Raw genomic sequence first — 25,561 nt, forward strand, 5'->3', positions numbered from 1 at the left:
AGATTAACTTATTTGAAGGTAAACTGTAATTAAAGGTTATACTACAAACCCTAAAGGCACAATAATGAATAAAGGAGATAAAATGGAATCATAAATACAAAAGAATGAAGAAAAAACAGATGAGACAAATAGAAAACAGCTGGCAGATTTAAACCTAACCATATCAATTTCATTAAATATACAAGTGGTCTAAATACTGCCCCAAAAGACAAAGTCAGACTGGATTAAAAAAAAAAAAAAAAGGTTAAAAGGATAAAAGATCTACTATGCTAAACTAAAGATGATACATTAAGATCAAAGTATATTACAGAACAAAGAATATTCAGTTCATTTTAAGACAACTTTGAAACACATGAAGCAAAACTGATAAAACTAGGAGAAACAAACCCATTATTATAGTCTCTCAGCCACTGTCAAGTAGATAATCAGTAAGATATTCAAGACTTCAACATCAACCAACTTCATCTAATTGACACCCTACCCCAACAGCAACAGAATACTCATTTTTTCCAAATGCAGAGAATATTTACCCAGAATATTCTAGGCCACAAAAAGTCTCAATAAATTTAAAGGGTTCAAGTCATTCAAAATACATTCTCCAGTCATACTGGAGAAATTGCTTAGAAGGAAATGTATAGCTCTAAATGCTTATATTACAATATTAATGTTCTAAGCTCAAATCAAGAAACTAGAAAAGAGCAAAACAAACTGAACAAGCAGAAAGAAAATAATAAAAATAAGTCAATGAACTAGAAAACAAATATAATAGGGAAAAATCAAGACCAAAAGCTGGTTCTTTGAGAATATCAATAAAATTAATAAACCTCAAACCAAACTGATCAGTATAAAAAGACAAATTACCAATATCAGGAAGGAGAGCCATTACTACAGATCCTACAGATTTTAAAGCATAATAATATGAACAAGTTTGTCAAACGTGAAAACTAGATGAAAGGGATAAATTCCTTAAAAGACCTAAATTACCAAAGTTCATTCTAGAAGAGCTAGATAATCCCATAGCAAAGAAACAGAATGTGTAGTTAGAAACCAAAGAAAATTCCAGGCCCAGATGGCTTTTATTGGTAAATTCTACCAAACCTTTAAGGAAGAAATATCAATTCTGTACAAACTTTTCAAGAAAACTAAAGAAGAAGAAACAGTCCTCAACAATGAGGCCAGCATTACCCTGATATCAAAGCCAAAGACATCACAAGAAAAGTATAGGCATGAGCAACAAATTACCAGCAAATTGAATCCAGCAGCATATGAAAAGGATAATACATCGGGACCAAGTAGAACTTATCCTGGGCATGCAAAGCTGATTCAACATTCAAAAATCAATGTAATTTACCACACCAACAGACTAAGGAAGAAAACATATGGTCATCTCAATTGAATGCAGAAAAAGCCTATGGCAAAAACTTTTAGCAAAGTATGATTAGAAGGGAATTTTCTTAACGATAAAGGGTATCTACAAAAATACCTTCAGTAATCATATTTGATGTGAAAGAATATATTCTCACCAAAGATATATGGATGGATGATAAATGCATGGAAAGATGATCAGCATCATTAGTCATCATGAAAAGCAAAATTAACCCACAATGAGCTATCACTATCAGAATGGCCAAAACTACCACCACTACCTTATAACAGGAAGCACTGGTAAGGATGTGCAACTAGAATTCTCACACATTATGGCTGGGAATGCAAAATTGGAAAGGAATCTGGTTAGCACCTCTTCATAAGAAGCAAGCCTGAAAAGCTTGATTACAATTCTCAGGAAAATCAATATTTGCACCTGAGACAAGGAAGAAAAAGAAATTGAAATTGAGATGGACAAGTCCTGGCAGCAAGACAAGCCGCTGACCTCACAGGGAATGAACATGAAACTCCTGCCAACCTAATTGTTTTTTAAAGATTTATTCATTTATTTTAGAGCGTGTCATGAAAGTGAGTATGTGAGCTGGGGGGTGGGGCGGGTGCAGAGGGGGAGAAATCCGTAAGCAGACCCCCCGCTGAGCACAGAGCCCCACGTGGGGCTCAATCCCAGGACTGGGAGATCATGACCTGAGATGAAATCAAGAGCTGGCCGCTTAACCAACTATGCCACCCAGGCGCCCCCTGCCAAACTAATTTAAGATTTTAAGAAACAGCTCCATGAACCACTAATCAATAACGGAAGTGACTGAATATGGACAATCAAGGCTACTTCTCCTTCAATACTATCCCCTGTTTTGCTCGGTAAACAGGCTTCAGACAAAGATCGACTTTTCCAAAGGGCAGGGATGCATTTCAATACTTAGGCCTTCTCCAAACCCTGGAGTCTCACATAGACTGAATGTGTCAGTTACACTGTATCCTAGCAACATCTCTCACAAAGAGAAGAGTATGTGATGCCAAGCAGGGCTCAGCTTACTGTTCAAACGTAAGGCTTGAGGTGGCCTCACTTTAGGGAATCCTGCTCAGATCAATGTGACACGAGGGAAGTGTGTGTTAGCACTGAGTATCTTCCCCACTAAAGAAGGGAGGCAGGCTGGAGGCGCTTCTCACTCCAAAGTTTCACCCACTTGTTTTTCACCCCTGAGGCTTCAGTGTATCCATGGCTCCAGACAGCTGGGGCTCCAGATGCATCTCCTGCGGAAGGCTGATCAATCTTGAAACAGCGGATATTACTAACAAGAGAAAAGAAAGGGATGGGAATCATTAAAGTCAAAGATGTGTGAAATGCTACCTTTATTTGAGAGATGAAAAACACCTGCTAAGCACTCTGTACTTACCATTTGTGTTTAACATGTCTAAAATATTTATCAGCAAGAACTAGCTACTCAACAAAATGAAAATAAAGGGGCATGAAAATTAGTTTTTATCAGCATCCTAGGGTGGTGATTCGAGACCTTTACACATCACACTTCGATGGCTGCTGTCTCCTGGGCATGAAAAAGACCGCTCTCAACCTTAGTATGAGAAATCATTATGTTGGGTGTATTCTTATGGGCTGAACACCCAGATTTGAAAAGTACGAAACCTAATCCACAATCATATTGTATTTGAGAGAATTCTGCAACATTCATCCTCAAATCCAATTTCTGCCCATATCACCCCGTACAATATTTCACAAATATTGAGGACTTGTCATCCCTGAAGCTTCCAATTCTTTGCTCATTTGCAGCCATTCGTGCTAAGACATGAAATTATGAAAGGAGGGGTATTTCAATAAATTAACACTGTGAATTAAACTGGGAGACAAGTCATCTCACCTCGCTGTCATATGCCATAACTGGTCCAACAGGACCCAAGACAAATAATGAAAGTGTAAACTCTTGAATGGGGTTTATTAAAAAACACCCTTCTAGGGGCGCCTGGGTGGCTCAGTTGGTTAAGCGACTGCCTTCGGCTCAGGTCATGATCTCAGGGTCCTGGGATCAAGCCCCACATTGGGCTCCCTGCTCGGCGGGAAGCCTGCTTCTCCCTTTCCCACTCCCCCTGCTTGTGTTCCCTCTCTCGCTGTCTCTCTCTGTGTCAAATAAAATCTTTAAAAAAAAAAATAAATAAAATAAAAAATAAAAAAAATAAATAAAAAACACCCTTCTAGAAAGTATTCAGTGCCTCCAAACAGGAAGTCCTACAGATGTGAAACAGTTTTTTAAAAAGGCTGGCTACCACACGGTGAAATAAATCCTACTTCCTTATAAATTGCCACTAGTTTTTCCCCTCTATTACTTATACAAGAGAAAAAGCTTACATATAATCTCTTAACACAGACACTTCTGTCATGACCCCAAGAATTTAACTCCAAGATACAACAAACACTGAATACCCTTCAACTCTAAGAAGTAAATCTATACCTAACTGTATTCACTTTGATTCTAGAAATAGATTGCAATTTCTTTGAAATTTAAAAATATTTCGTGAAAGAAAAGTTTCTACTCTCAATTACCAGCAAACATTCACTCTTCCCTTTATCCTACACTGGAAAAGTGCCAACAGAAAATCCTGAAATAAAACTAATACCTTATTTCACAGCAGAGCTATATATCCTCTTTTCAAAGTTTTCAATCCTAACAATAAAAGAGAGGCATTTAAAAAGACAGTCTGCCATTATCTGCTATTCATATGACCTGGCACCAGATTTCATCCCTGCACAATGGTAAGCAAATGAGAAGCGTTTCTTAAGGCCTACCTAAGGTTCTCATGACATCTTCGCTGCCTTTCTGAATTCCAGAGAATTCATTTCTAAAGACATTTATACTTTTTATAGAACACAGAACCTTCAAAGAAATAATTCCATTTCCTAGCCTGAAATTAAAGAAAAAGTAATCCTTAAACTACCCCCTCCCAATCCCTTCTGGTTAAGTGGGGGTTTCGCCCTCTCTGCCTAACTGAACAGTGTGGCTGAGAAGCGGTCCGAAATGACCTGAATGTCGACTCTTGTACCTCTTTAAACGAGTCTGGGAGAACATGGGAGCTGGAGCTCACACAGAGGAGCCACCACATGCACTCACTGCGGCTCATGCCCGATAAACAGGCCAAGCCTCGAGAAGCACAAGAAATACATTAGATACGGAAGCTCTCCCAAGTTAGGAAGAAGCCATAGCCTTCCCGCTATTAAACAGAAGGCAACATCTTTAACATAAAAGTGTTACGATTTCATTGTTACCTTTTTAAAATCTGAGAACACATGTGTTTCTTTGTAGTTGCTCAGGCCAGTTCAGTAACATGTTCACTGCAGAGACTTGAATAGATAGATTTTTCTTACACATGTATAATACTGGGGTCATTCTATATATGTGGTTTTGCATCTTTTTTCTAATTACATCATGAACATTTCCCCATGACATTTTATGTTCATCCTAAAGATAATTAGATATATCTTGATGACTACCTCTGTGCCTAAAATGAGCACCACATTTCTATTTTTTAGAAATAATAGAAACAGAAATAGAAAACCTTGGTCTAAGTATGTGAATATTTTTAAAAGCTTGATACAAAGTCAATAGCTTTTAAGAGAAGTTATGTCAATTTACAGTACCCCAGCAGCACCAATGTGAGGGAGGAAAATGTTATTTAAATATTTAATATTTCCTTGATATACTGAGATTGAACATCATGGTTTCATGTACCTATCTGTACTTCTTTTGTGAAATGTTAATGTTCTTTGCTTGTTTGCTGTTTGAGTACTTTTCTTATAAGAACATTTTCTATCAAGAACACTAATGCTTTTATTTTTGTTTTTTGTTTTTTTTGCCAGTGTTTCTTCTTAAGAAGTTTGTCATTTGCCTTTTAGATTTACTCTTGATTACTTCTGGAAAGATATTTCAAATTTTTCTGTATAAAACATACTTTTAAATATTTATAACGAATATCAAAACCAATCTCTATATATTGATTTCTCCTCTTGTGATCCCTGCCTCCCACCGCCCCCCCCCCGTCTACATTTTTTGGCCTAAAAAGTCATATATGATTTTTTCTTACTTTTAGAAATTATTTCATTTTATAGAGTTAACTCTAATTTAGCTGGAATGTATTTTGGTGTGTAGTACAAATTCAACTTTTTTCTCCAAACAGCTATTTCCATTTATTAACTAATTTTGATATATTTTTAATACAAAATTTCATATATTTGTAATACTCAAAAATTTACCTGTATAAAGATGAAATATATATTGATAATCCATGCACTCTTAGTTCTGAGAAGTCCCTTAGCAAGTATGTAGGCCATCTTCCCCATCACGTAGGTGAGAAAACTAAGGTCTGTACAGACTGAGGGATTTGGGCCAAGGCTTCACATACTGACAAACGGTGGAGAGTGTCTAGGTCCCCTGTGGCTTTCCTACAACACTCTACTTAAGCAGTATTATTCAATTATATATTGAAATCAATTAAGTACCTAAAACCAACAGGCACTAATTAGGCCAATTCTATCCAGGAATCACCTTGAGTGATGTTCAAATTCTGGCTTGCACTAAAAGCCTAGGATAATATTAATAGACTACTAATGCTACTCTTTTTAAAAAATTCTCCTTTTCAGTTTTACTAAGATAATGGAATATGACTTTCAGCAGTAGACAGTATAACAGGGTTTAAGCCTAAATGCCATACATAATGACTAGTGTGTATCCATGTCCAAAACTTAGTTAAGACCAGCTGCAAAAAAATTCTGCGAGAATTCAGAAAAGTTTCAAGAAGGTAATGAAGACCATCCATAATCCTATTATCCAGAGAATAACACTATTGTAACATTTTGTTTTATATCCTTGCGGGCATTTTCCAGGTATACACAAGCACACACGCCCAATGCACATATATTTATTTTGCAAAAAAGTGGGAACATACCGTATAAATTTCTCTGTCAACATTCTCATTTAACATCATATGTAGAGATCTTTAGAGTTAGTAATGTAACTCTACATCATTGTTTTTAATGGCTATATAATATTCAATTGGGAAGCATAATTCAATTCTCTCGACATTTAGAGGTCTGTGATGAAAATTTTTTAAAGACATCTTTTCTAATGAGGTTTCCTTTAATGTTTTACACAGTGAACCTGTAATTCTCTATCGACATCAAGAATGAGACCGTATCAAAGAATTCTTTCCCCAAACAAGAAGATAATTTAGCAGGATCTAACTACCCCACACTCCCACTTTTGCTTAAATAATCTGGACTTCAGTTCCACATTGTGCATTTTCCCCACATTACGCATCTCTTTCAAAATCCTTTCATAACATTTGCATTAAGCATCACACCATGTTATCAGTAACTGAGATGTAAGTTTACATCTTGGCTAGTCATTGCTCTCCCCTTGTCTTTCTTTCTATCCTCTTTCCCTCTTTGTACTCATTATTCTTGTTCTCTTTTTGTCTGGATACTTCCTCAAAAACTTTCTGACAGGACACCTGAGTATCCAACTATCTGAAATTGTTTTTGGCCCTCCATGATGGTGAACTATAGACTCACAAATCACCTCAAACATGTGTAGATACAGCTAATAAATCAATGGGTCCTTCATATTCTGTTCAATGTTTTCACTAAGTTATAAATCCCATTGTCAGATGGGGCTGCCGAGCGTCACAAAATACTTACTTCAGAAGTTCCAAGGTTTTGTGATCGAGGGCAAGTCGGGGGTTTCCAGTCAGGTCTAGTTCTTGTAGTTTTGGAGGCAGGTTTTCTGGTAAAGTGACTTCGCTTAGCTCATTACAGCTCAGGTCCACGCACTGAATGAATGAGGGGAAACAGGAAGTGAGGGCCTGGACAGGTGGTTCAGGTGGTTCTATGCTCCTACCCTTTGCCCTGAGAATCCGTCGGACCATTCACTACATGATGCTGGCCAAATGCAGAAAAATTATGTTGTCTGCTACCCTCCCATAAACACTTAAAACAGATTTTGCTAAATGCAGCTACAATGTTTACTGTCTTTGACTAATGCAGAAAATCTGTGTTAACTCTCCCCATCTTTATCCTTTTAAGCTGATCTCTACATTAAAAAAATAAGCATTAACTGAAGACCCTAAGCATAGTTTTTCTTACTGCTCACAAAAATCTGTGCACCTGTTATGACCATAAGGGTTACAGTTCTAACATCAAAATGCAACAGTGAAGGGCTTTCTTAAACCAAAAAACTTGCAACATGAGGAAAGGCAGGAAAACATACAAAATGAGAAGATAATTCAAAAGAAGCTAAATAAGAAATTGGTAAAAGACGAGCTGGTGCACATGCCTAGTATATGCAAGGGAAAAAGGCACAAGTCACATATGGATCCTGCCCTCCAGGCATCCACTACCTGGACTCTCCAACAGCTCCTGTCTAATCTCATTTGGAAAACAACCACAAAACGGGTCAGCATATTGATTAGAACAAAAATTATGTGCTATCTGTGAATGGGAATAATACCTTCTTTCTCACAAAACCTATGTAAGGTTTAAATGAGATAAGCCCTAAAATGAGGTGCTGCATTTGCGTGATAGGAGCAGGGAACCAGGGTAGAAGACAGCTCGCCATGTGCAAGAGAGAATAAGAGTAATTGGCAATTTTTCTGGATAGCAGAATATGTAACCCACAATTCGGCAGAATGGGTAGGAAGCATTCAACTATCTGGCTTGGGGTGGCAGCTTATTATAATTTAAGAAAATGCCTCAAGAGCCTATTAAAGATCTTAAGATGGTTTGAAAGGCAAATTGCATCCGAGAATTTCAGAATATTAAAAGTAGACAAAATCATTTTTATTTGGAAAAATTCTTAAGTCTATTATAGATTGGGGAGGGACAGAGACTGAATAAAATGAAAACCTGCATTTTCGGAGAAATAGATTCTCAACTGACTTCAAATAATGCAATGTTTCCATACAAATTATTTTATACCCTTGCTCCCAAACAGAAGCAATGATATAAAATTATATGCAATCTAAAATAATTATTTTTGGGGGCACCTGGGTGGCTCAGTCATTAAGCGTCTGCCTTCGGCTCAGGTCATGATCCCGGGGTCCTGGGATCCAGTCCCTCATCAGGCTCCCTGCTCCGCAGGAAGCCTGCTTCTCCCTCTCCCGCTCCCCCTGCTTGTGTTCCCTCTCTCGCTGTCTCTGTCAAAAAATAAATAAAATCTTTAAAAAGAATAAAAATGATTACTTTTTATTATGAGAGGATTATAACCACATTACAAAAAGTTGGACCAGCAGAAACGCTTAGAAAACTTGCCTTAAATATAGCACCCTAACACAACCAGGGTTACTATTCTATATTCTTGCAGCCTCATTAATATGAACCCAAACTTTTAAAAAACATAAATGTAGGCACAACGTCATCACATTTTACTTATTCCGTATCTGCACTCCCATCCCTTTTGATAGCCTTAATACTCTAAGTACAGAAATTCACTTAACCTAAACATTAATAGGGAAATTGTCCTCTCCTTTTTCTTCTGTTTTCCCACTTATAATGGTTCCATCAACAGTCAACTGGACTTCAGTGAAAAACTGATTAATACTGATTAATGACAGGCTATTCCATCAGGATATACATCAGCACAGGGAAGATAAATGGGATCAGCACAACGTGCCGAGTAGTGATGAAAGCCAAGCTTAAGGGCTGGCTGATGCGTAACAGAACAAGTGATTGAAAGGGCTGGCTGATGCATTGTAGAAACAAGTTCAGGTCAGAGCATGCCCTACAGGGAAAGACTACAGACCTTTCAGAACATCACTGACTTTTATGAAATTGATAAGCAACGTTTTTCTAATGTTACCTAATGACTTAAACTTTCACAGTTCTGCAGTTGTAACTGCTCATTGTTTAAATTACAAAATTATAAAATGAGTTCAATAGGGTATTTATTTATAAAGACAATGCTGGCGATGTCTTTATAAATAATCCTCTTAGGCGGTGCTCATCATCATCACGACCCTCCGCCGCCACCGCCCCCAGCTGACCCTTAATTTACTGCAGCCAGCTCCTGTATCCTGTCCAACCGCATCAGGTCTCCCGGGAGGCCTGGGACCGCATCCTGACTCTGCTCTAGTCTCGCTTCCCTCTGACCCACTCCCCACCGTGCTGTCAGGGTGACTCTGACGTGCTTTATCCCATCTGATCACACTCCGGCTTGTCTTTCAGTTGCTCCCTACCGCCTTCCAATCTGCCACCAGACTCCTCAGCATGTCAAATAAGGCCCTTCATCTGCACCTTTCACCACCTGCTTCCTCGCACTCTATATTCAACTGCGTCAAACTCAATTCCAGTTCCTGCATGTGTCATGTTCTCACTTGAGCCTCTGCACAAACTACTCTCTGTGACTGGGACTCTTCAAGCTTTCCCTGCCTCTCACCTGGTAAAATCTTCCTTATGCTTCTAAGACTCAACTCAGTGCCAATTCCACTAGGACCCCTGCTTCAACTGATGCCCCTTGCTTATTTATTCCTTCCATTAGACTATGATCCTGGGAACAGGCGCTGCGGCTTCTCCTCCCGTGTCCGGAGTGCTGTGCGGCACGAAGAGCGGTGCCCAACGAATACTTTCCTTCCAATGAGGAGCCAATGAACAGCTAATTGCCTGGGAACGGGTAGACAATTATTTGCTGAACGAATACATGAACGGATCTTCTGAGAAGGTCCTCCAGTAATTCAGTCAGCTAGGATGGGAACTGAGACACATGTGCTTAGATTAAATTCCATCTGGAGTAAGTCGCACCCCAATGCGACACTTTCTTTAGTGGCAAACTGTGCTGCACATTGAAGGAGGTTTGTTCATAAAAATTACAGGATGCTGGTACCTAGCGCTACCTATTGGCATTCACATAAATAGTGAGTGCTCCATTTATAAGTACTATTTCCTATTCTTTTAACAGTTCTCAACAAACACTTGTTAGCTGAGTGAGTGTAATGGTTGCCACTGGGAAACAGAAAATTGGGGGGGGGTGAGACTGGAGAAAAACACAGTACTTGCACAGTCTATGTTATTTAATGTTTCTCTATTGTTTAATGCGCTAAAACTTTCTTGAAAATATGTTGCTAAACAGAATGTTAAATTTGCCTACCACATAACTAACAAAATTACCTTTCCCTCTCAGGCCTCTTCTAGGACATAGCTTGCAAAAGTTATTTGGCTATCCTACAAAATTCTGGTAAGAATACTGAAAACAGAATTATCCAATCCTCGGAAAAAGTGAGATAACTCATAGTTGGAGGAACTCATGACTTAGAGGAAAATTACTGCTAATTCGTTTACCTAAGAGCACAGGAAAATAATCAGTGCATCTTAAAGAGAACTGATCTATCATTTAAGCATAGTTATTACCAAAGCTCCAATATCTTTATTATAATATTTTCCTCACAAAACATTACTAAAGACATAGGCGTATCCATTTTTATTTATTTATTTATTTATTTTTTAAAGATTTTATTTATTTATTTGAGACAGAGAGAATGAGAGAGAGAGAGCACATGAGAGGGGGGAGGGTCAGAGGCAGAAGCAGGCTCCCTGCCGAGCAGGGAGCCCGATGCGGGACTCGATCCAGGGACCACAGGATCATGACCTGAGCCAAAGGCAGTCGCTTAACCAACTGAGCCACCCAGGCGCCCAGGCGTATCCATTTTTAAAAAAGATTTATGTATGTATTTTAGAGAGAGCGAGCGAGCGAGCCAGCACATGAGTGGGGAGGCAGAGGGAGAGACAGAATCTCAAGCAGACTCCTCACTGAGTGCAGAGCCTGACCTGGGGCTTGATCCCAGGACCGAAACCAAGAGTCAGACACTCAGCTGAGCCACCCAGGTGCCCCGGGCATATCCATTTTCATAGCAGTGTGTGTTCTATTATCTGCCCGGTAACTGCCCGTGTTGCCCTCAAACGGCAACTTTACCTCCTGGCTCTGGGCGACTCTGCAACAGCTTGCGTCATTCTTGAGAGCACAGCTAGCCCGCCACCTCAGCCATGCTGCCCGACAGCTCTGCCAGGTGCCAACGGGGGGCTCCCACTCACCTCTGCACTCCCTGGCCCTCATGGGGCGAAAGCTGCTGGTGTAATTATTTCTGTAATTACTCAGACATGTATATTGTTTAAACTGCCCCACCTTTCATCAGGGAGTTGCAAAAGAAGACCTTTAATCTTGTATAAAGCCTCCTTCTCTATTACAAATACTGTGATTTTTCTCTGAACAGGCTCACTAATTTTCATTATGAATTCATTAAGAAGCAAATAAATGCAAGTAGTCATCCAAAGGAACACTGATTTGGCACCTACAAAGCGGCAGATGATAGGCCAGACATCAGGGATCTACAGAGATGGCACCGCAGGCCCCACCCTGGGGATCCCCAGGCCAGAGGGGGAAATAAACACTACTGTGAATCAACAGGTTCAAGTGTGCGTGGTCGCGACAGCAAAGGGGCCACTCCTGAGACTCCTGAGACTTTCCAGGACGGGATTTTTGTGAGGAATCAAAGTTAAAGGTAATGTTAGGAAATCTCCTAAATAATTATTACTGACCCAGATTCTAGGACCATAACGACGACTGCTCCTGGTTTCTGGCTTTCAGATATGCAGTATAAATGCCTCGATGACCTTTTAAGTCTATGAGGTCAGCTATTCTACCCAGCTAACACCTAACTGGTCCCTGATCTGTCTTCATTTGCATTATCCTACTTTCCAAAGAATTAATCTCTTTTCTTTCATCCGTTCTGACCCAGCCGTTTCCCCACGTTCTTGGTGTCTTTATCACCAAGCTGGTTCTCTCTCTCTCTCTCTCTCTCTCTCTCTCCTTAGAAACAAGAGCAAGCAGAGTTTGATTCCAAGGGATAGTCAACTTCATACTTCACTTCCCAGTGAAACTAACACAGATCCTAGAGATGAGTTCACTCACCTTATCCAAGTAGTTCATCACTGCATGGTACAACATGAAAATAATCTTCTGAAGATTTAAAACATTTTATTTTATTATTCTTTTTAATCTTTTTTTAAAGTTTTTTTTAAAATTTGTCAGAGAGAGCACAAGCAAGGGGGTGTGGCAGGCAGAGGGAGAAGCAGGCTCCCCGCTGAACAAGGAGCCCAATGTCGGACTCGATCGCAGGACCCTGGGATCATGACCTGAGGCAAAGGCAGACGCTTAACCGACTGAGCCACCCAGGCATCCCAGATTTAAAACATTTTAAAAGATACTGTTCATCCAGTAATTAAAATCAAGATGCCACAGGAACATGTTAAATTTAAAAAAGAAGTTGCTGCTGATATGGTGTTTAAACTACAAATTTCATTCACATATGTCACACATTTATCTACTTAAACCACACTTCAAAAAGGTTAGTCACTAATTGGAAGTTACTCAACTAAGATCTTGGGGAACCGAGCGCCATACTCATGGTCACTTTTGCTATTTGGATTCATTACCATGGGCAGCCGAAATGTGGACTTCAGCTCAGGACCAGCCAAGCCAAGTCTGGCTTATATGGTGACTCTGGAATCATGTCTTCTTCTCTACCTCATTAAGAGCTGATCTATATCCAGAGGGAAGCCCTTCTATTTTAGAACCAGGATAGAACAAATAACCTGCTCTGGGAATACAGGACTGGAGGTAGGGAAGATTTATTTGAAAGTGCTAAACAGAAGTGAAGACAATAAAACTAAGGAACAAAAAGTACTCTGACTCTGGGTCCACTTGGGCTCACTGGAAAATTCTGAAAATACATGTTTTCCTACTAATAACTTATATGACCTTCTTGCCCAAGTATAGAAATCGATGCCTGAGGATGAGCAGATCTCACTGAATGTACCAAAATGAGAAAAGACCAGACTTAAATTTTATCCAAGACTAGAAGGTGCATACAGTTTCTGTTTTAGGGGTACATGAATAATGGCTTAATTTTTCAAGTTAAAAAATGTATTTTAGCACATGTATTTTAGTAGGGGAACTTGTTTACCCTTTTAAGTAATAATTGGCTTTGAAGTTTTGGTAACAAAGCTATGAATAAGCACTTTCCTTTAAAGTCTTAAAAGAAGAGACTGCTTGGAGAGAACAAGCTAGTTAAATATAGTAGGGCCTCTCCCTCTTTAAATCATGTTCCCTGCTCAGTTTTTATAATTGCAATGATCATAATACCTTTTAGGAACTACTTTACAATTACTTCACTTTATTTTCAACAAGCAATAGGAATATAATCTAGGGTTATTAACTCAATAATAAAATTTTAGTATAGGCTGAGTATTTCAACTTAGGACATTAAAAACATGCTAATTTAGAGCTCAGTTTGCAGATGCTCATAGGTATTTTATCACTTGAGATACAGCAAGCCTTTTTACCAAGAATTTTCTTTTGGATGGTTTAAATGTGTGTAAATACTCTGCAATTTAAAATATTCTCATATGAAAGAACACTGACATACCAATTCAGGGTTCTAAAACAATATAACTATTTTATCAATGCTATCTGCCCAGGGCTGCGAAATGTACACTTCTGTATATAAAGGATACTTGATATTGCTCATCACCACTCCCACCCCAAAGAAAACCCCCAACAACAAAATCTCTATCTATTGGTAATGGAAGAGCTGGATCAGAAAGACAGGACATGGGACGCCTGGGTGGCTCAGTTGGTTAAGCGTTTGCCTTCGGCTCAGGCCATGATCCCAGAGTCCTGGGATCGAGCCCCGCATTGGGCTCCTTGCTCAGCGGGGAGCCTGCTTCTCCCTCTGCTGCTCCCTCTGCTTATGCTCTTTCTCTGACAAATAAATGAATAAAATTAAAAAAAAAAAAAAGACAGGACATATTAACATACAGAAACTGCTAAGATATAATAGCTGGGATAACAAGAAAAATCAAAGACCAAAAGAAACAAAACCATTAAAAAAGCAATACCAGAAGTAAAACTTTTAAAGGAGCTGCGTAGTCAGGCACAGACAGAAGTCAACAGAAGACATTCAAAAGAAATAGAAGGCACCGACTTTAGAATCCAGGAAGCCAAGCTAGGGTCGAGTAGAGAATTCATTTTCACTGAACAATAGTCAGATTTTGCAAAATCTAGTCAAAACCTGAAAAGTTTAAATGTCTACCTGTATCTGTACTTTAAACCAGACACTTAAAAAAAAAAAAAAAGCCTAATCCACAATTTAGAGTTACAGAACATTAAAAGCCAGGAGCAGAAAGTAAGACCAGCAAATGGGAGGTTGGTCTGGAGACTTTTCCCTTCTTGTCCTGGGGTCGCACCAGGCACAGTGCACAGAGACCAGTTTAATAGGTGCCCCCAGAAGATACCACGGCGCTGCCCCCATGTCCAGCAATGGGCAACACAGGGGCCCCGGGAAGCTTAGCAGCTAACCTGGTACTGGAGGCAAAGACATATTTAAGGAACAGATTTCCGTATTTTACCGATCATCAACCGGAACAGTTGCTCCATATAACCAACATCACAGCTGAACCCCATCAAGGACTATATAACTGTAGCTAACCTTTACAGAGTTCTCGCTACATGCCACTCCTACTGCAAACGTTCACACGTACTATTTCCTTTCATCCTCAGCAGTGCTGTAAAGGAAGGACTATTCTTCCCCTCACTGTCCAGCTGAGGAGATGGGGCAGTTAAGGAACTTATAGCTGGATTCAGCTCCAGGTCTGTCTCCCTTCAGAGCCCCCCCTCTTCGCCAGTGTGTAAGGTCCTATGTAGAAAGTACAAGTAAACTATGGCTGCTAGCTTATAACCAATGTTCGAAAACGCCCGTGATGTATGAAATGATGGTGTGCTCACAGTGAAACACATCGTGGCCTAAAGCGTGCACACACATGAACACACTTAGGAAATGGCTTGTGTACACCTCAACCATGCAAATGTACAAAAACAGCTGTGGTGAAAGATTATGAGTGCCACTTAAAGTGCCTTCAAATGTCTATACACTTTCTTAAATCTGATACATAAAGGTCGTATCAGAAAGTGCCTGAAAAATGAAGAGTGGCCAAGTAGGATGACTTCTGTTCCCTTTAGGAGGTTAGAATGTGCTCCAAGTCTATAACCACTGAGTTATTTTTTATTAAGCACAAAACTGATGATCGGAAATGCTAAGATGCAAATGAAAAAATACATGCTATGTAAAGAACTTCTTACTTTGGCACCAAAAAAACATGAATAAAAAGTTGTTAGATGGCTTTCATTCTGGTGAACTGGTTTCAGCCTATGATCTACCCTGAGTCAGAAGTCAGGAACTGCAGACTATCTCTGCCACCAATTCCTATCTTCATGTACACAAATCCCTTCATTATTCAGCACCCCAATATCAAATGGGAATAATACCTGTTCTGCTAGTTTCATTAAGTTGAAAGGACTGTTTAGTGACAGTATTGATGCTGTACTGATCTAGGGAACTGTGACTAAGTGGGTGCTGTACAGCGGATGCTACTTAATTGGGGGAGTCTGGGGGCGAGTGTGCAGTGGTAATGTTAACCTTTTCAAACTGCTGTCAGACATTTGAGTGACAATCTCCTTCGAGCCTCATAACCACCCTGGAAATAAGGAGGACAAGTATTGTTAGACAGATAAGAAAGAGTTAGGTGACTCTATGGTTACCCTTAATTCACACAGCTAGTTATGGACAGGGCCCAGAATATAATCTTCCCAACTCCTAATCCAGTGCCTTTTTATTTCTTCTTCTTCTTCTTGTTTTTTTTCCCCCTCTGTTGACTCGACAGTGTAGTCTAGTAGTTAGGAAGGATGGGGCAGGGATGACTGAGAGTCTTCAATCCAACAAAGGTGCAAACACCCCTGACCTGCAGCTTGGAGTTTATGAGATCAAACCACATACCTTGATTTCTGGGAGCTGCATAACTTCAGGAAAGACCTCGATGCAATTAGAATGAGCAATCATGGTGTGCATGCGCCGGCAATTCATGATGGTTGTCGGGATGGCTTTCAGTTTATTCCCACTGATGTCAATTTCTTCAAGTTCCTCCAGTTTTGCCATTTTACTAAAAAAGACAAAATCCAAGGGGCAGGGGGTCAAAAAATAATCATAAGGCAATTTAAGAAGAAAATAATACATAATGAGAATAAAAAGGGAATTTACTATGAGTCTAAAGATCCTTTAAAGATTGACTTGTATAATACACACTTCATGTTAACTATCCTGGAATTAAAAAAAAAGATTCACTTGTAGTAGCCATTTTAACAAATGACCATTTTTCACTACTGTTTTTGAGTATCAAAGTATTTTAACACTTCCTTTCCTACTACAAAACAAAAACTACTAACTTCAACTCTTCAAATTAAGCAAAAATAGAAAAATGGATGTCCCTTTCCTCTTAAAACTGTGTGAATTAAGTTATCTCAGCAACAATAACTATGCTACATAGCTTAGTCTGAACTCCAATAAAAATCCTACTCAAGTGGGTCAAAAGAGAGCATTAGTCCAATATAAGTGCTTTAAAAGAGCTCAGTTTGAGAGAATGATTTCTTTGTATTGGCACTGAGAACTCAAGGGGATGTAGAGGAGAACGGGGCTCGTATGAAGATATGCTTTCTCCTAAAACCCTACTCCCCAAATTCCTCTGACATCATTCGTGATGATAAGGTGGTGGGGAGTATCATCCGGATCATCTCTTGACCTTCTGGCGGTGCCCAAATTTAAACCATACCCAAAAGAAATTTCTCTTACCTCCTGCTAAACATCTACAAAAGCGGACTCTCTAACCTTACCTTAATAGCATGTCCTAATATATTGAACACTTTTGTTTAAGAATGTCTTTTATTGTTCAACATTAGTTTATAGCTGATCATCATCATAATAAGTAATAATTATAGTAACCGAATAAAGAAAATTTCAGAGTTAAGGTTTCTTGCCTTTTCTGTAAATCTGGAGGAAAAAACCTTCCACCCCTATAGTCCCTATAATAGCATCTACCACCCTTCTGACTCTTTTTCTACCACTGTTGATGCTCGACTCCAAAAAGCACAGGATTCCCAGCGAGTGTAACTCAAACTTATAATCTGAATCATTCAGTTTACAATTGTCGGCATCTCCTCTGTTTGTTATGGCTATCTGTGTCATAATAAACCTTTAAAAAATTTAGCAAGAAATTCTTTTATTACTTTTCTTCCTGTCATCTCTCAAATGTAAAGGTTATCTTATTTGCTTATCTTGAAAATAAATATATGCCAATGATACAATAGGAACTAAGTTTTCATACGACGACATCAAGTCTTTTAATATCCTAAACAGCCAACACGGCATTAAGATGCATTACAAACAACATTGTGTACGTGGACTGTGATGTAATCCAGCTCCGACTGCCTGAATTTGTGAGACTATTACTTTTGGGGAAGAAATATGGAGAAATCAATGAGTAATGGGGCATGAAACATGACTGAAAGTATAGAAATATTTTTTTTCCAACAAAGAAAAAGTTAAAGAAGTTTCTATCCGTCAACATACAAAGAAAGTGGTCAAAGGGCCATACGGCTGGAGCATGTTCTTTCGTTCAGCAACCGGCTGTGGAGTGTCTACCCCAGGCCAGACCTCATAGGAGACGTGGGCCTGATGGAGGCAATTCACAGTCCTGACTCTTAAGGAACTCGGGAGTCTTCAAGGGAGTTCCTGTGGCATATCACAATCCCCAGGGAGATAGAAATTATAGCAGAGTGGATTTTTATGAGGTGCATAAAAAAGTTCTCTGTATTTAGGCTGATTACAACGGGCATGGGTCACGGGGGAATACCATCAAAATTTGAGTTGATGACATTTCTCCTGCAGGGCTTACTCACCATCTCAAATAGGACCACGAGTCCTTTCAGAGATACTGTTATGTGATGACCATGTTTTCTTTCAAAAATATCATCTCCTCATTCCATAGTAAAATACTATGTACACAGTAAAAGTACATAGAAGTTAAAAAAAAAAAAAGTACATAGAAATACAGTACACAGAAGAAAAAAGGTTTAGTCATTAACATCATTAACATCAAATGAGAGGAAAAAATCAAGAAATAAAGATATACAACAACAACAACCAAACAGAGCAACACTTGAAGTCAGTGCATATTTGCAATGCATAGTGAGGTTTCTGTAGGTTGAGAGCCTTGATGGCTGTGGGGGGAAGCTGGGCCAATATTTTGCTTTGTCCCAGGGCTGAGCTGTAGTTGGCAGCAGAATGGTAGAGGGGCTAGTGTTTGCTGCTTTGGTGTGTGGATATGCGTTCCAAGTCCTAACTTGTTAGATGCCAAATGCCAATGACACAGAAGCCTAGTGAATCCTTCCCGGCTCAGTGTGGGGATTCAGTCAAAGTTAGACACAGCGCCACTGCTCCCCAAAATCAGCATTACAACATTCTGTTGTAATGTTCACATTACAACAGAATTAAAAATGGAATATTCTGAGAGCCATAAATTATTTACAACGCCACAGGGCTTCTGTGGTTGCAGAGACCACAACTGCTTTTTACACCACCGCACAAATATAAAAACCGGTAGCGAATTAAGAACCGTAAGGTATTCTAGTTTATGTTCTAAATTCCTACACACCACAGTAAGGTAATTTTTAAAACATAATTTGGCTAAAAAGAACCAAAAGAAAAAACATGCCCATGAAATGACAGATCTTATTTCAAAATCACAAGTAACATGGTTGTGACTAGGTCTTGGGATACATTCATATTAGAAAAACTAAAACCTTTCTCTTTAGGGAAATGCTAATCATGGCTTAGATGAAAGACAACTGTGAACAAGGATCAGGAGGAACAAGCTTCACATGATCTGGGAAATAAACATTTTATCTTTTGCTTTTCCATCTACGAATCCATTTTCAGAAATGCAACGAACAACATCCCTCTGTGATCTTCTTTTACCTTGCTGGAAAACTTTGAAGTCGGTTGTAGGCCATGTGAAGGATCTTTAGATGGGGGTGTCCTGTTAACAAGGGCACACATTTATCTGTGAGGTTGTTATTTGTCAAATACAACTCCTGTAAGATGCTGTTCGTCTCTTCAGAAAGAGTGGCTGGAGGAAGGGTTTCCAGTTTGTTTGCAGATGCATTCAGGAATCTCAGGCTACAATGACAAAATTGCAACAAAATCCCACTGGTAAACCAGAGGTCTAGTCCAGGACCCTCAACAAATCTAGAATTTTTCTGACTGATACCTGGAATATTAGAAACTGGATTTAAAAGTAGGCCCTGGCTTTACTAGCAGGCATATGGATACATGACTCCACTATCTATGATGAACACACTAACTATATGTGTTAAATACAAAAGGATAAAAACCAGTTTTTATGGAAGCACAAAGGTGAGAGGAAGGGATTAATTTTATAGCTGGTAGGGAGTGGAAGGGAAAGTGATAAGGTAAAGTTATTATTCTGCCTTAAGGAAGAGAAAACAATTGCCTATTTTTAAATAAAAGAGCCCTTCGAGTAATAAACCAATTAGACCTTAGGTCACAATACAATGAAATCACATACTGACTAAGTCCTTTTCAGTATGGTGCCCAAACCACATCTTACTGACATGTGTTCACAACTGCAGGCGACACTTGGCTCTGTATTGACTACTATATAGCAGTGAGAATGAAAAACTGCAACCACACACACCAGCAGGATGATGCTCACAAATAGGAGAGCGAAAGGAGTGATACCAGAGTATTCGCTGCATGAGTCCATAATTATCAAATTCAAAGTTGGGCAAAACTAACGTACGGGGCGTCTGGGTGGCTCAGTCATTAAGTGCCCGACTCTTGACTTTGGCTCAGGTCATGATCTCAGGGTTATGGGATCGAGCCCTGCTTCGGGCTCTGCGCTCAGTGGGGAGTCTGAGTTTCTCTCCCTCTCCCTTTGCCCCTTCCCCATGCACACACCCTCACTCTCTAAAATAAATAAATCTTTAAACAAAACAAATCAACTAATGTATGCTATTAGAAGTCAGGGAAGGGAAGTAGTGTCTGGGAGAGAGCTTCTAATTTTTCTAATACAATGTTTTGGTTCTTGATCTGGGTGCTGGTTACACAAGCGTGTTCACTTAATCATCAAGTGCTACACTTATGATTTGGCCCCTTTTCTGTATTTATATTTCAATAAGATTTACATTAAAATAAACAAACAAGGTGTATATGCTGCCCCAGTTATCCAGATGACAGAGTGAAAATGGCTAAAATATGAAGAATGTTTTTACACCCCAGCTAACTAAAATCACATAATTCTTCCATAGTTATTGTGAAACACAGATAAATGTAAAATGTGAAGCTGGAGAACTGAAGCAGAATCCTTGCTGTGATCAGGCTCCATGTCACTGGAAAGAGAAGGGAAGGACAGAGCAGGTACTGTGCCTGGCTCGTGAGTCACACAGGTGACCCTCCAGCTTCACAACGGACCTGCACTGTGTGGGCTCCACTGGGAAGCCGCAGCATCCGGAATGTGGAGAGTGTTCTGCCCATCACACTCTCCACTATGGTTACCAAGGTCAAAGCCACCTTGCCTCCCCATTCTGGAAAAGCCTGTTAATGAACCACCTTTGTCTTGTTTCACAACCACCCGGGTCTGAAACTTTCAGCGTCCAATTCAGGACTGCTTTGCCATATGTTAGGAAAAAGGAATAAAATCTTCCTTAAAAAAAAGACTATGGAATACGAGGTATAGTTATCTTTAACCTTGGACCAAAAGAAGGCTTTGTATTCAGGAGTCATCACCAGGACTGTCATGCCAAGCTCTCAATCCACTAATCCTCCCCATTCTTGCAAACCCCCCACACATACTTAACACACACACTCCAATTCCACTACTTGTCTAAGGAAAAGCAGCTTCCCCAAAATAGAACATTTTCCATCAAAGAAACACGTATTCCGTTGACATTTAAAAAAAAAAAAAAAAAGGATGTTAGAAAGGGCTGTACAGACCATAAATAGTCATGGGAAATTATAGTTGTGTGTGCTACACAGAAGAAAATAAAGGTCATTCATGCAGTTTCTGAAATGGTTTTGAACTAGGAAGGAAACCAATTTCAGCACCGTAGTTCTTCAAAGTATTTTTACAAATCTGTTTTGTTATATCACCTGACTTAAATACCCTGTTAAGAATTTCTTCAGTCAAGAATTAGAACAAAATAAAATGTATTGCCCTGAAACATCATGGACTGGGGTTGGCTGGGAAACTGTATGACAATCTCATTAAAATATAACGGTCTAGGCAATATATAGTTATGGATGTAAGAAAAGAGAATTCATGAACATTTGCATATCTTCAGGCAGGCCAGAAAAGGAGGGAATATTGTTTTGAAAGAAAAAAAGGCTGACTAGTGAATGCTCACCTAGAAAGCTGCCAAAAGGACTCGGAAAATCCCTCACAACATCTCAATGAAGAGAAGAAAGTGATTTCCAAAGAGACTTGTCCTCTCATCAAGATGTTGAAATTTGCTGTACTGAAGGGGCCATATACTCTTTGGTGGGAAATTAAGAGGGAGAAAAAAAAGAAAATCCCACATCCTACCCCGCCAGGAAATGAAACTAAGTTGAAACTACATGGGCTGGTTCCAAAGGATTTGATTTGAACTGAAAGGGCCTGATTGAATCATCTTGTTAGTTAACGGTCAGAGGGCAGACAATTGGGCTACAAAGATTTTTGATTATAATGGTCTCAGGAAAATTCAATTCAAAGACCATTCTCTTAAAAATAAAAACACTTGTCCCCCAACCTCACAATATTTCAGCAGGAGACAAATGCTGCATTTCCACCAGAACGAGCAACTACTTTAATTTTGCAAAATTTCTCCAGTTTGGCTAACAGTTTAACTAAAAAATCAGGGTATATAACCCCACCCACTGCTTTCAAAACCTCCAAAAAGTTCCTAAAGCGCTGAGTTTGGTCTCAACTCAAGATGATGTGATAACCTCCTTAAGCCTCTCCCTTATAGATTTTTGTGATAACTATAAAAGATAGGAGACTGGTTCACGTGCCAAGAAATGTTTCATCCATATAATCCTCTTCACTAGGCGACCCTCCTCTGCTAGATAGAGAAAAAGCAGTCACATATGACTGCTTTCTATTCATCTGTAAGGTGCTGTGTAGAGACCACAGCTCTTTCCTGTTTTCTATTTCATTTTGTTCTCCCATCATCACAGAGATGCCCCCTCATGTTTCACCGAAGACAGAAACGCAAGCTGAGAAAGGTCAAATTACTTGGCAATTATTAAACAGTAATTAATGACAAAGCCAAAAATAAAACCCAGACCTCATTAATCTTAAGAGTCCATGATTCCCTAACACATCTCTCCAAAATGCAAATGTTAAAAAACAGTAATAATAAAACATTTTCCTGAGGACATTTTCGTAGGCCCTTCTCTCCTGAAATGCTGGAGGTGAAGCAGGGCACCTGCTGGGTAGTGTGAAAACTACATGTGCACAGTACTTTAAACTCCATCCTTAAGATAACTTAGTACTCAAAAACTTTTCTTAGCAGAAAGTACAAAAGTTGCAGAGAAAAAACTCATGTACAGCTCCTGCCCTAAAGCATTTGGAAAGTTGCCCACAACAGCAGGGAGACAAATCCACTTCCTGCTTCTTGAGCAATTGCTCTGTTCTTCCTTGGCACATTCTGTCCATCTGCTCTGGCTCATCTAGGTTTTTTTGTTTTGTTTTGTTTTTGTTTGTTTGCTTTTTAGTAATTTCCAGCACACCCTTAAATTTTACAGCCAAATTCTGTCACTGAAACAAAGTGCAGGATTTGGTATCAAAACCGATTTACCTATTTTAAGTATACCAGGCCTTCTGCATTTAAAAAAAAAAATTATTTATTTTGGAGAGAGAGAGTGCACAAGTGGAGGGAGGGGCAGAGGGAGAGAGAGAATCTCAAGCAGACTCTGGGCTGAGTGCAGAGCCCAACACAGGGCTCAATCTCACGACCCTGAGATCATGGCCTGAGCCGAAACCAAGAGTCAGATGCTCAATGGACTGAGCCACCCATGCACCCCGGCATTCCGCATTTTAATAGTTTTTCTGGAGCTCAGTACTGGGACTTCTATTAAAAATGCAAAAGATTGGGGCGCCTGGGTGGCTCAGTTGGTTGGGCGACTGCCTTCGGCTCAGGTCATGATCCCGGAGTCCCGGGATCGAGTCCCGCATCGGGCTCCCTGCTCGGCGGGGAGTCTGCTTCTCCCTCTGACCTTCCTCCCTCTCATGCTCTGTCTCTCATTCTCTCTCTCAAATAAATAAATAAAATCTTTAAAAAAAAAAATGCAAAAGATTAAGATTTCAAGCCCAGCAAAACTCTTCTACTTTTACACAAAGCCTTGATTTCTGGCCCCCAAAGTCCCAGAACTGTGAAACACTCTCAATTCCTTATCATCTGTCTGTACAGAACAACACTTTTAACAATTTCATCTGTCTTCAGAAGGCTGATAGCTCTTAAGGGAAGGGCTTTCAAATGTTTGATAGTAACCAAGAGTACAAATTACATTTTACATTACCACCCAGTACAGATGCAACATACACATGTACAAGTGAAAGTTTCACAGAAGCACCTGGGTGGCTCAGTCGGTTAAACATCCGACTCTTGATTTGAGCTCGGGTCCTGGTCTTAGAGTTGTGGGGTGGAGCCCCGTGTTGGGCTCTGCATTCAGCCCAGAGTCTGCTTGAGATTCTCTCTCTCTCTGCCGCTCCCGCTTATGCTCTCTCTAAAATAAATAAAATCTTTTAAAAATAAATAATAAATAAATAAAATCTTTTTTAAAAAGCAGAAAAAAAAGTTTCACAATCACTACTTAATCTGACTCTATTCGTTTCTATCCTACTTAATTTTTTAAAGTGTTGGTAGAAACCCACCAAATTAATGTTTTACCCCACTAATCAATTTGAAAAGAGAACCACAATTATTAATTGCCTAGCAACACCACCTAATAGCAGGGATTCCAAGTGAAGAAAATTGCATACAGTCTAACAGAACTATTATTTTGGAAGGTATGAAAATCTGCCTGGCTACAAGGCTACCAGGTAAAGGAACAAAAATTATACAGATGGAAGAATTGTTGAATAAGAACACAAAAAGAATTAGTTTTAAAAATTAAGTACAATTAAGAATTAATTTAACATTTATGCAATACTACAAATTCATCTACAGACCTTATCCCAATTTCGTTAATTATCCCACTGATGTCCTCTATCTGGTCCAGGATCCAATCCAGGGTCCCACATACGTTTTGTCATCATGCCTCCTTAGCCTCCTTTAGTCAGTCTTATTTGTCTTAAACAACTTCAACACTTTTGAAAAGTACTAGACAATTATTTTGTAGAATGTCTCTCAATTTAGATTTGTTTGATGTTTTATCATTAGAATAATGTGCATTTTTGGCAAAAATAGAAGCGATATTGTGCTCTTCTATCAGAAGGTACATGATTCTCAAATTCAACTCCCAGATAGTCTTATTAAGTAGGTCAGGGTAAGGCTTCAAAACTCTGTGGAATTAAGGATTCTGATGATTGGCCATACTGAATCAGTAGAACAGAGATAAGCACCAGAAATCTGCATGTTTAATATGTACCCCAGGGCATTCTGTAGACACACTATGAGAAATACTGTAATTTTATTCTCAAAATATCAGAACTTTACAAGTTAGCTCTCTTCACTTAAACAAAATAGTGTAGGCAACTTAGCTCTTAAAAATGCCAGAAATCTCTGTCTTTGCCAAAAGGCACCAGTTGTCATGGTCAATTGATCACGATCTCCAAATTCTCTGTTCCCGTTTAGTCCCCTTGATATTTACACATGTACTGAGTCACTAAAACTTATGGTCTGTAATGTGACTAATACTCAGGGGATATTTAATAATTACCATGTATTTCATTCGCACATACACTCTCCCCACTCCCACTCCTTAAAGCACCTTATACTGCTCTAACCAGGGACAAAAACAGACCCTAATGTCCACCGACAGCAGGAATCTACAACTCTCCTTTAAAGGTTCAGCTGTGGCTTTGTAAATTAGACCAGCCTCCTATAGCAGCAGCTCTCCCACCATCAGATGAGTGTGCAGCTGTGAGATGGACCAGGAGGGGGCCCTCACCAAGATTTCACGAATAGAAGGGTGGCTGTACCTCATCCATCTGCTCTGTGACCCCGGGTGACTATCT

General features: G+C 39.4%; 1 protein-coding gene across 1 annotated transcript in view; it reads right to left on the reverse strand.

The window, feature by feature from the left end:
* Window positions 1–25,561, reverse strand: part of PHLPP1 (PH domain and leucine rich repeat protein phosphatase 1) — a 214,966-nt gene that overhangs the window by 7,228 nt on the left and 182,177 nt on the right. The window contains exons 12-15 of the mRNA XM_044921274.1: window positions 19,300–19,500; window positions 16,267–16,429; window positions 7,088–7,218; window positions 2,571–2,675 (exon numbers count right to left, since the gene is read on the reverse strand). Of these exons, the coding sequence (XP_044777209.1) occupies window positions 2,571–2,675; window positions 7,088–7,218; window positions 16,267–16,429; window positions 19,300–19,500 (600 nt within the window). The remainder of the gene's footprint in view (window positions 1–2,570; window positions 2,676–7,087; window positions 7,219–16,266; window positions 16,430–19,299; window positions 19,501–25,561) is intronic.

Source organism: Neomonachus schauinslandi, chromosome 14 (genome assembly GCF_002201575.2).
Source record: "Neomonachus schauinslandi chromosome 14, ASM220157v2, whole genome shotgun sequence".
NCBI lineage: Eukaryota > Metazoa > Chordata > Mammalia > Carnivora > Phocidae > Neomonachus > Neomonachus schauinslandi.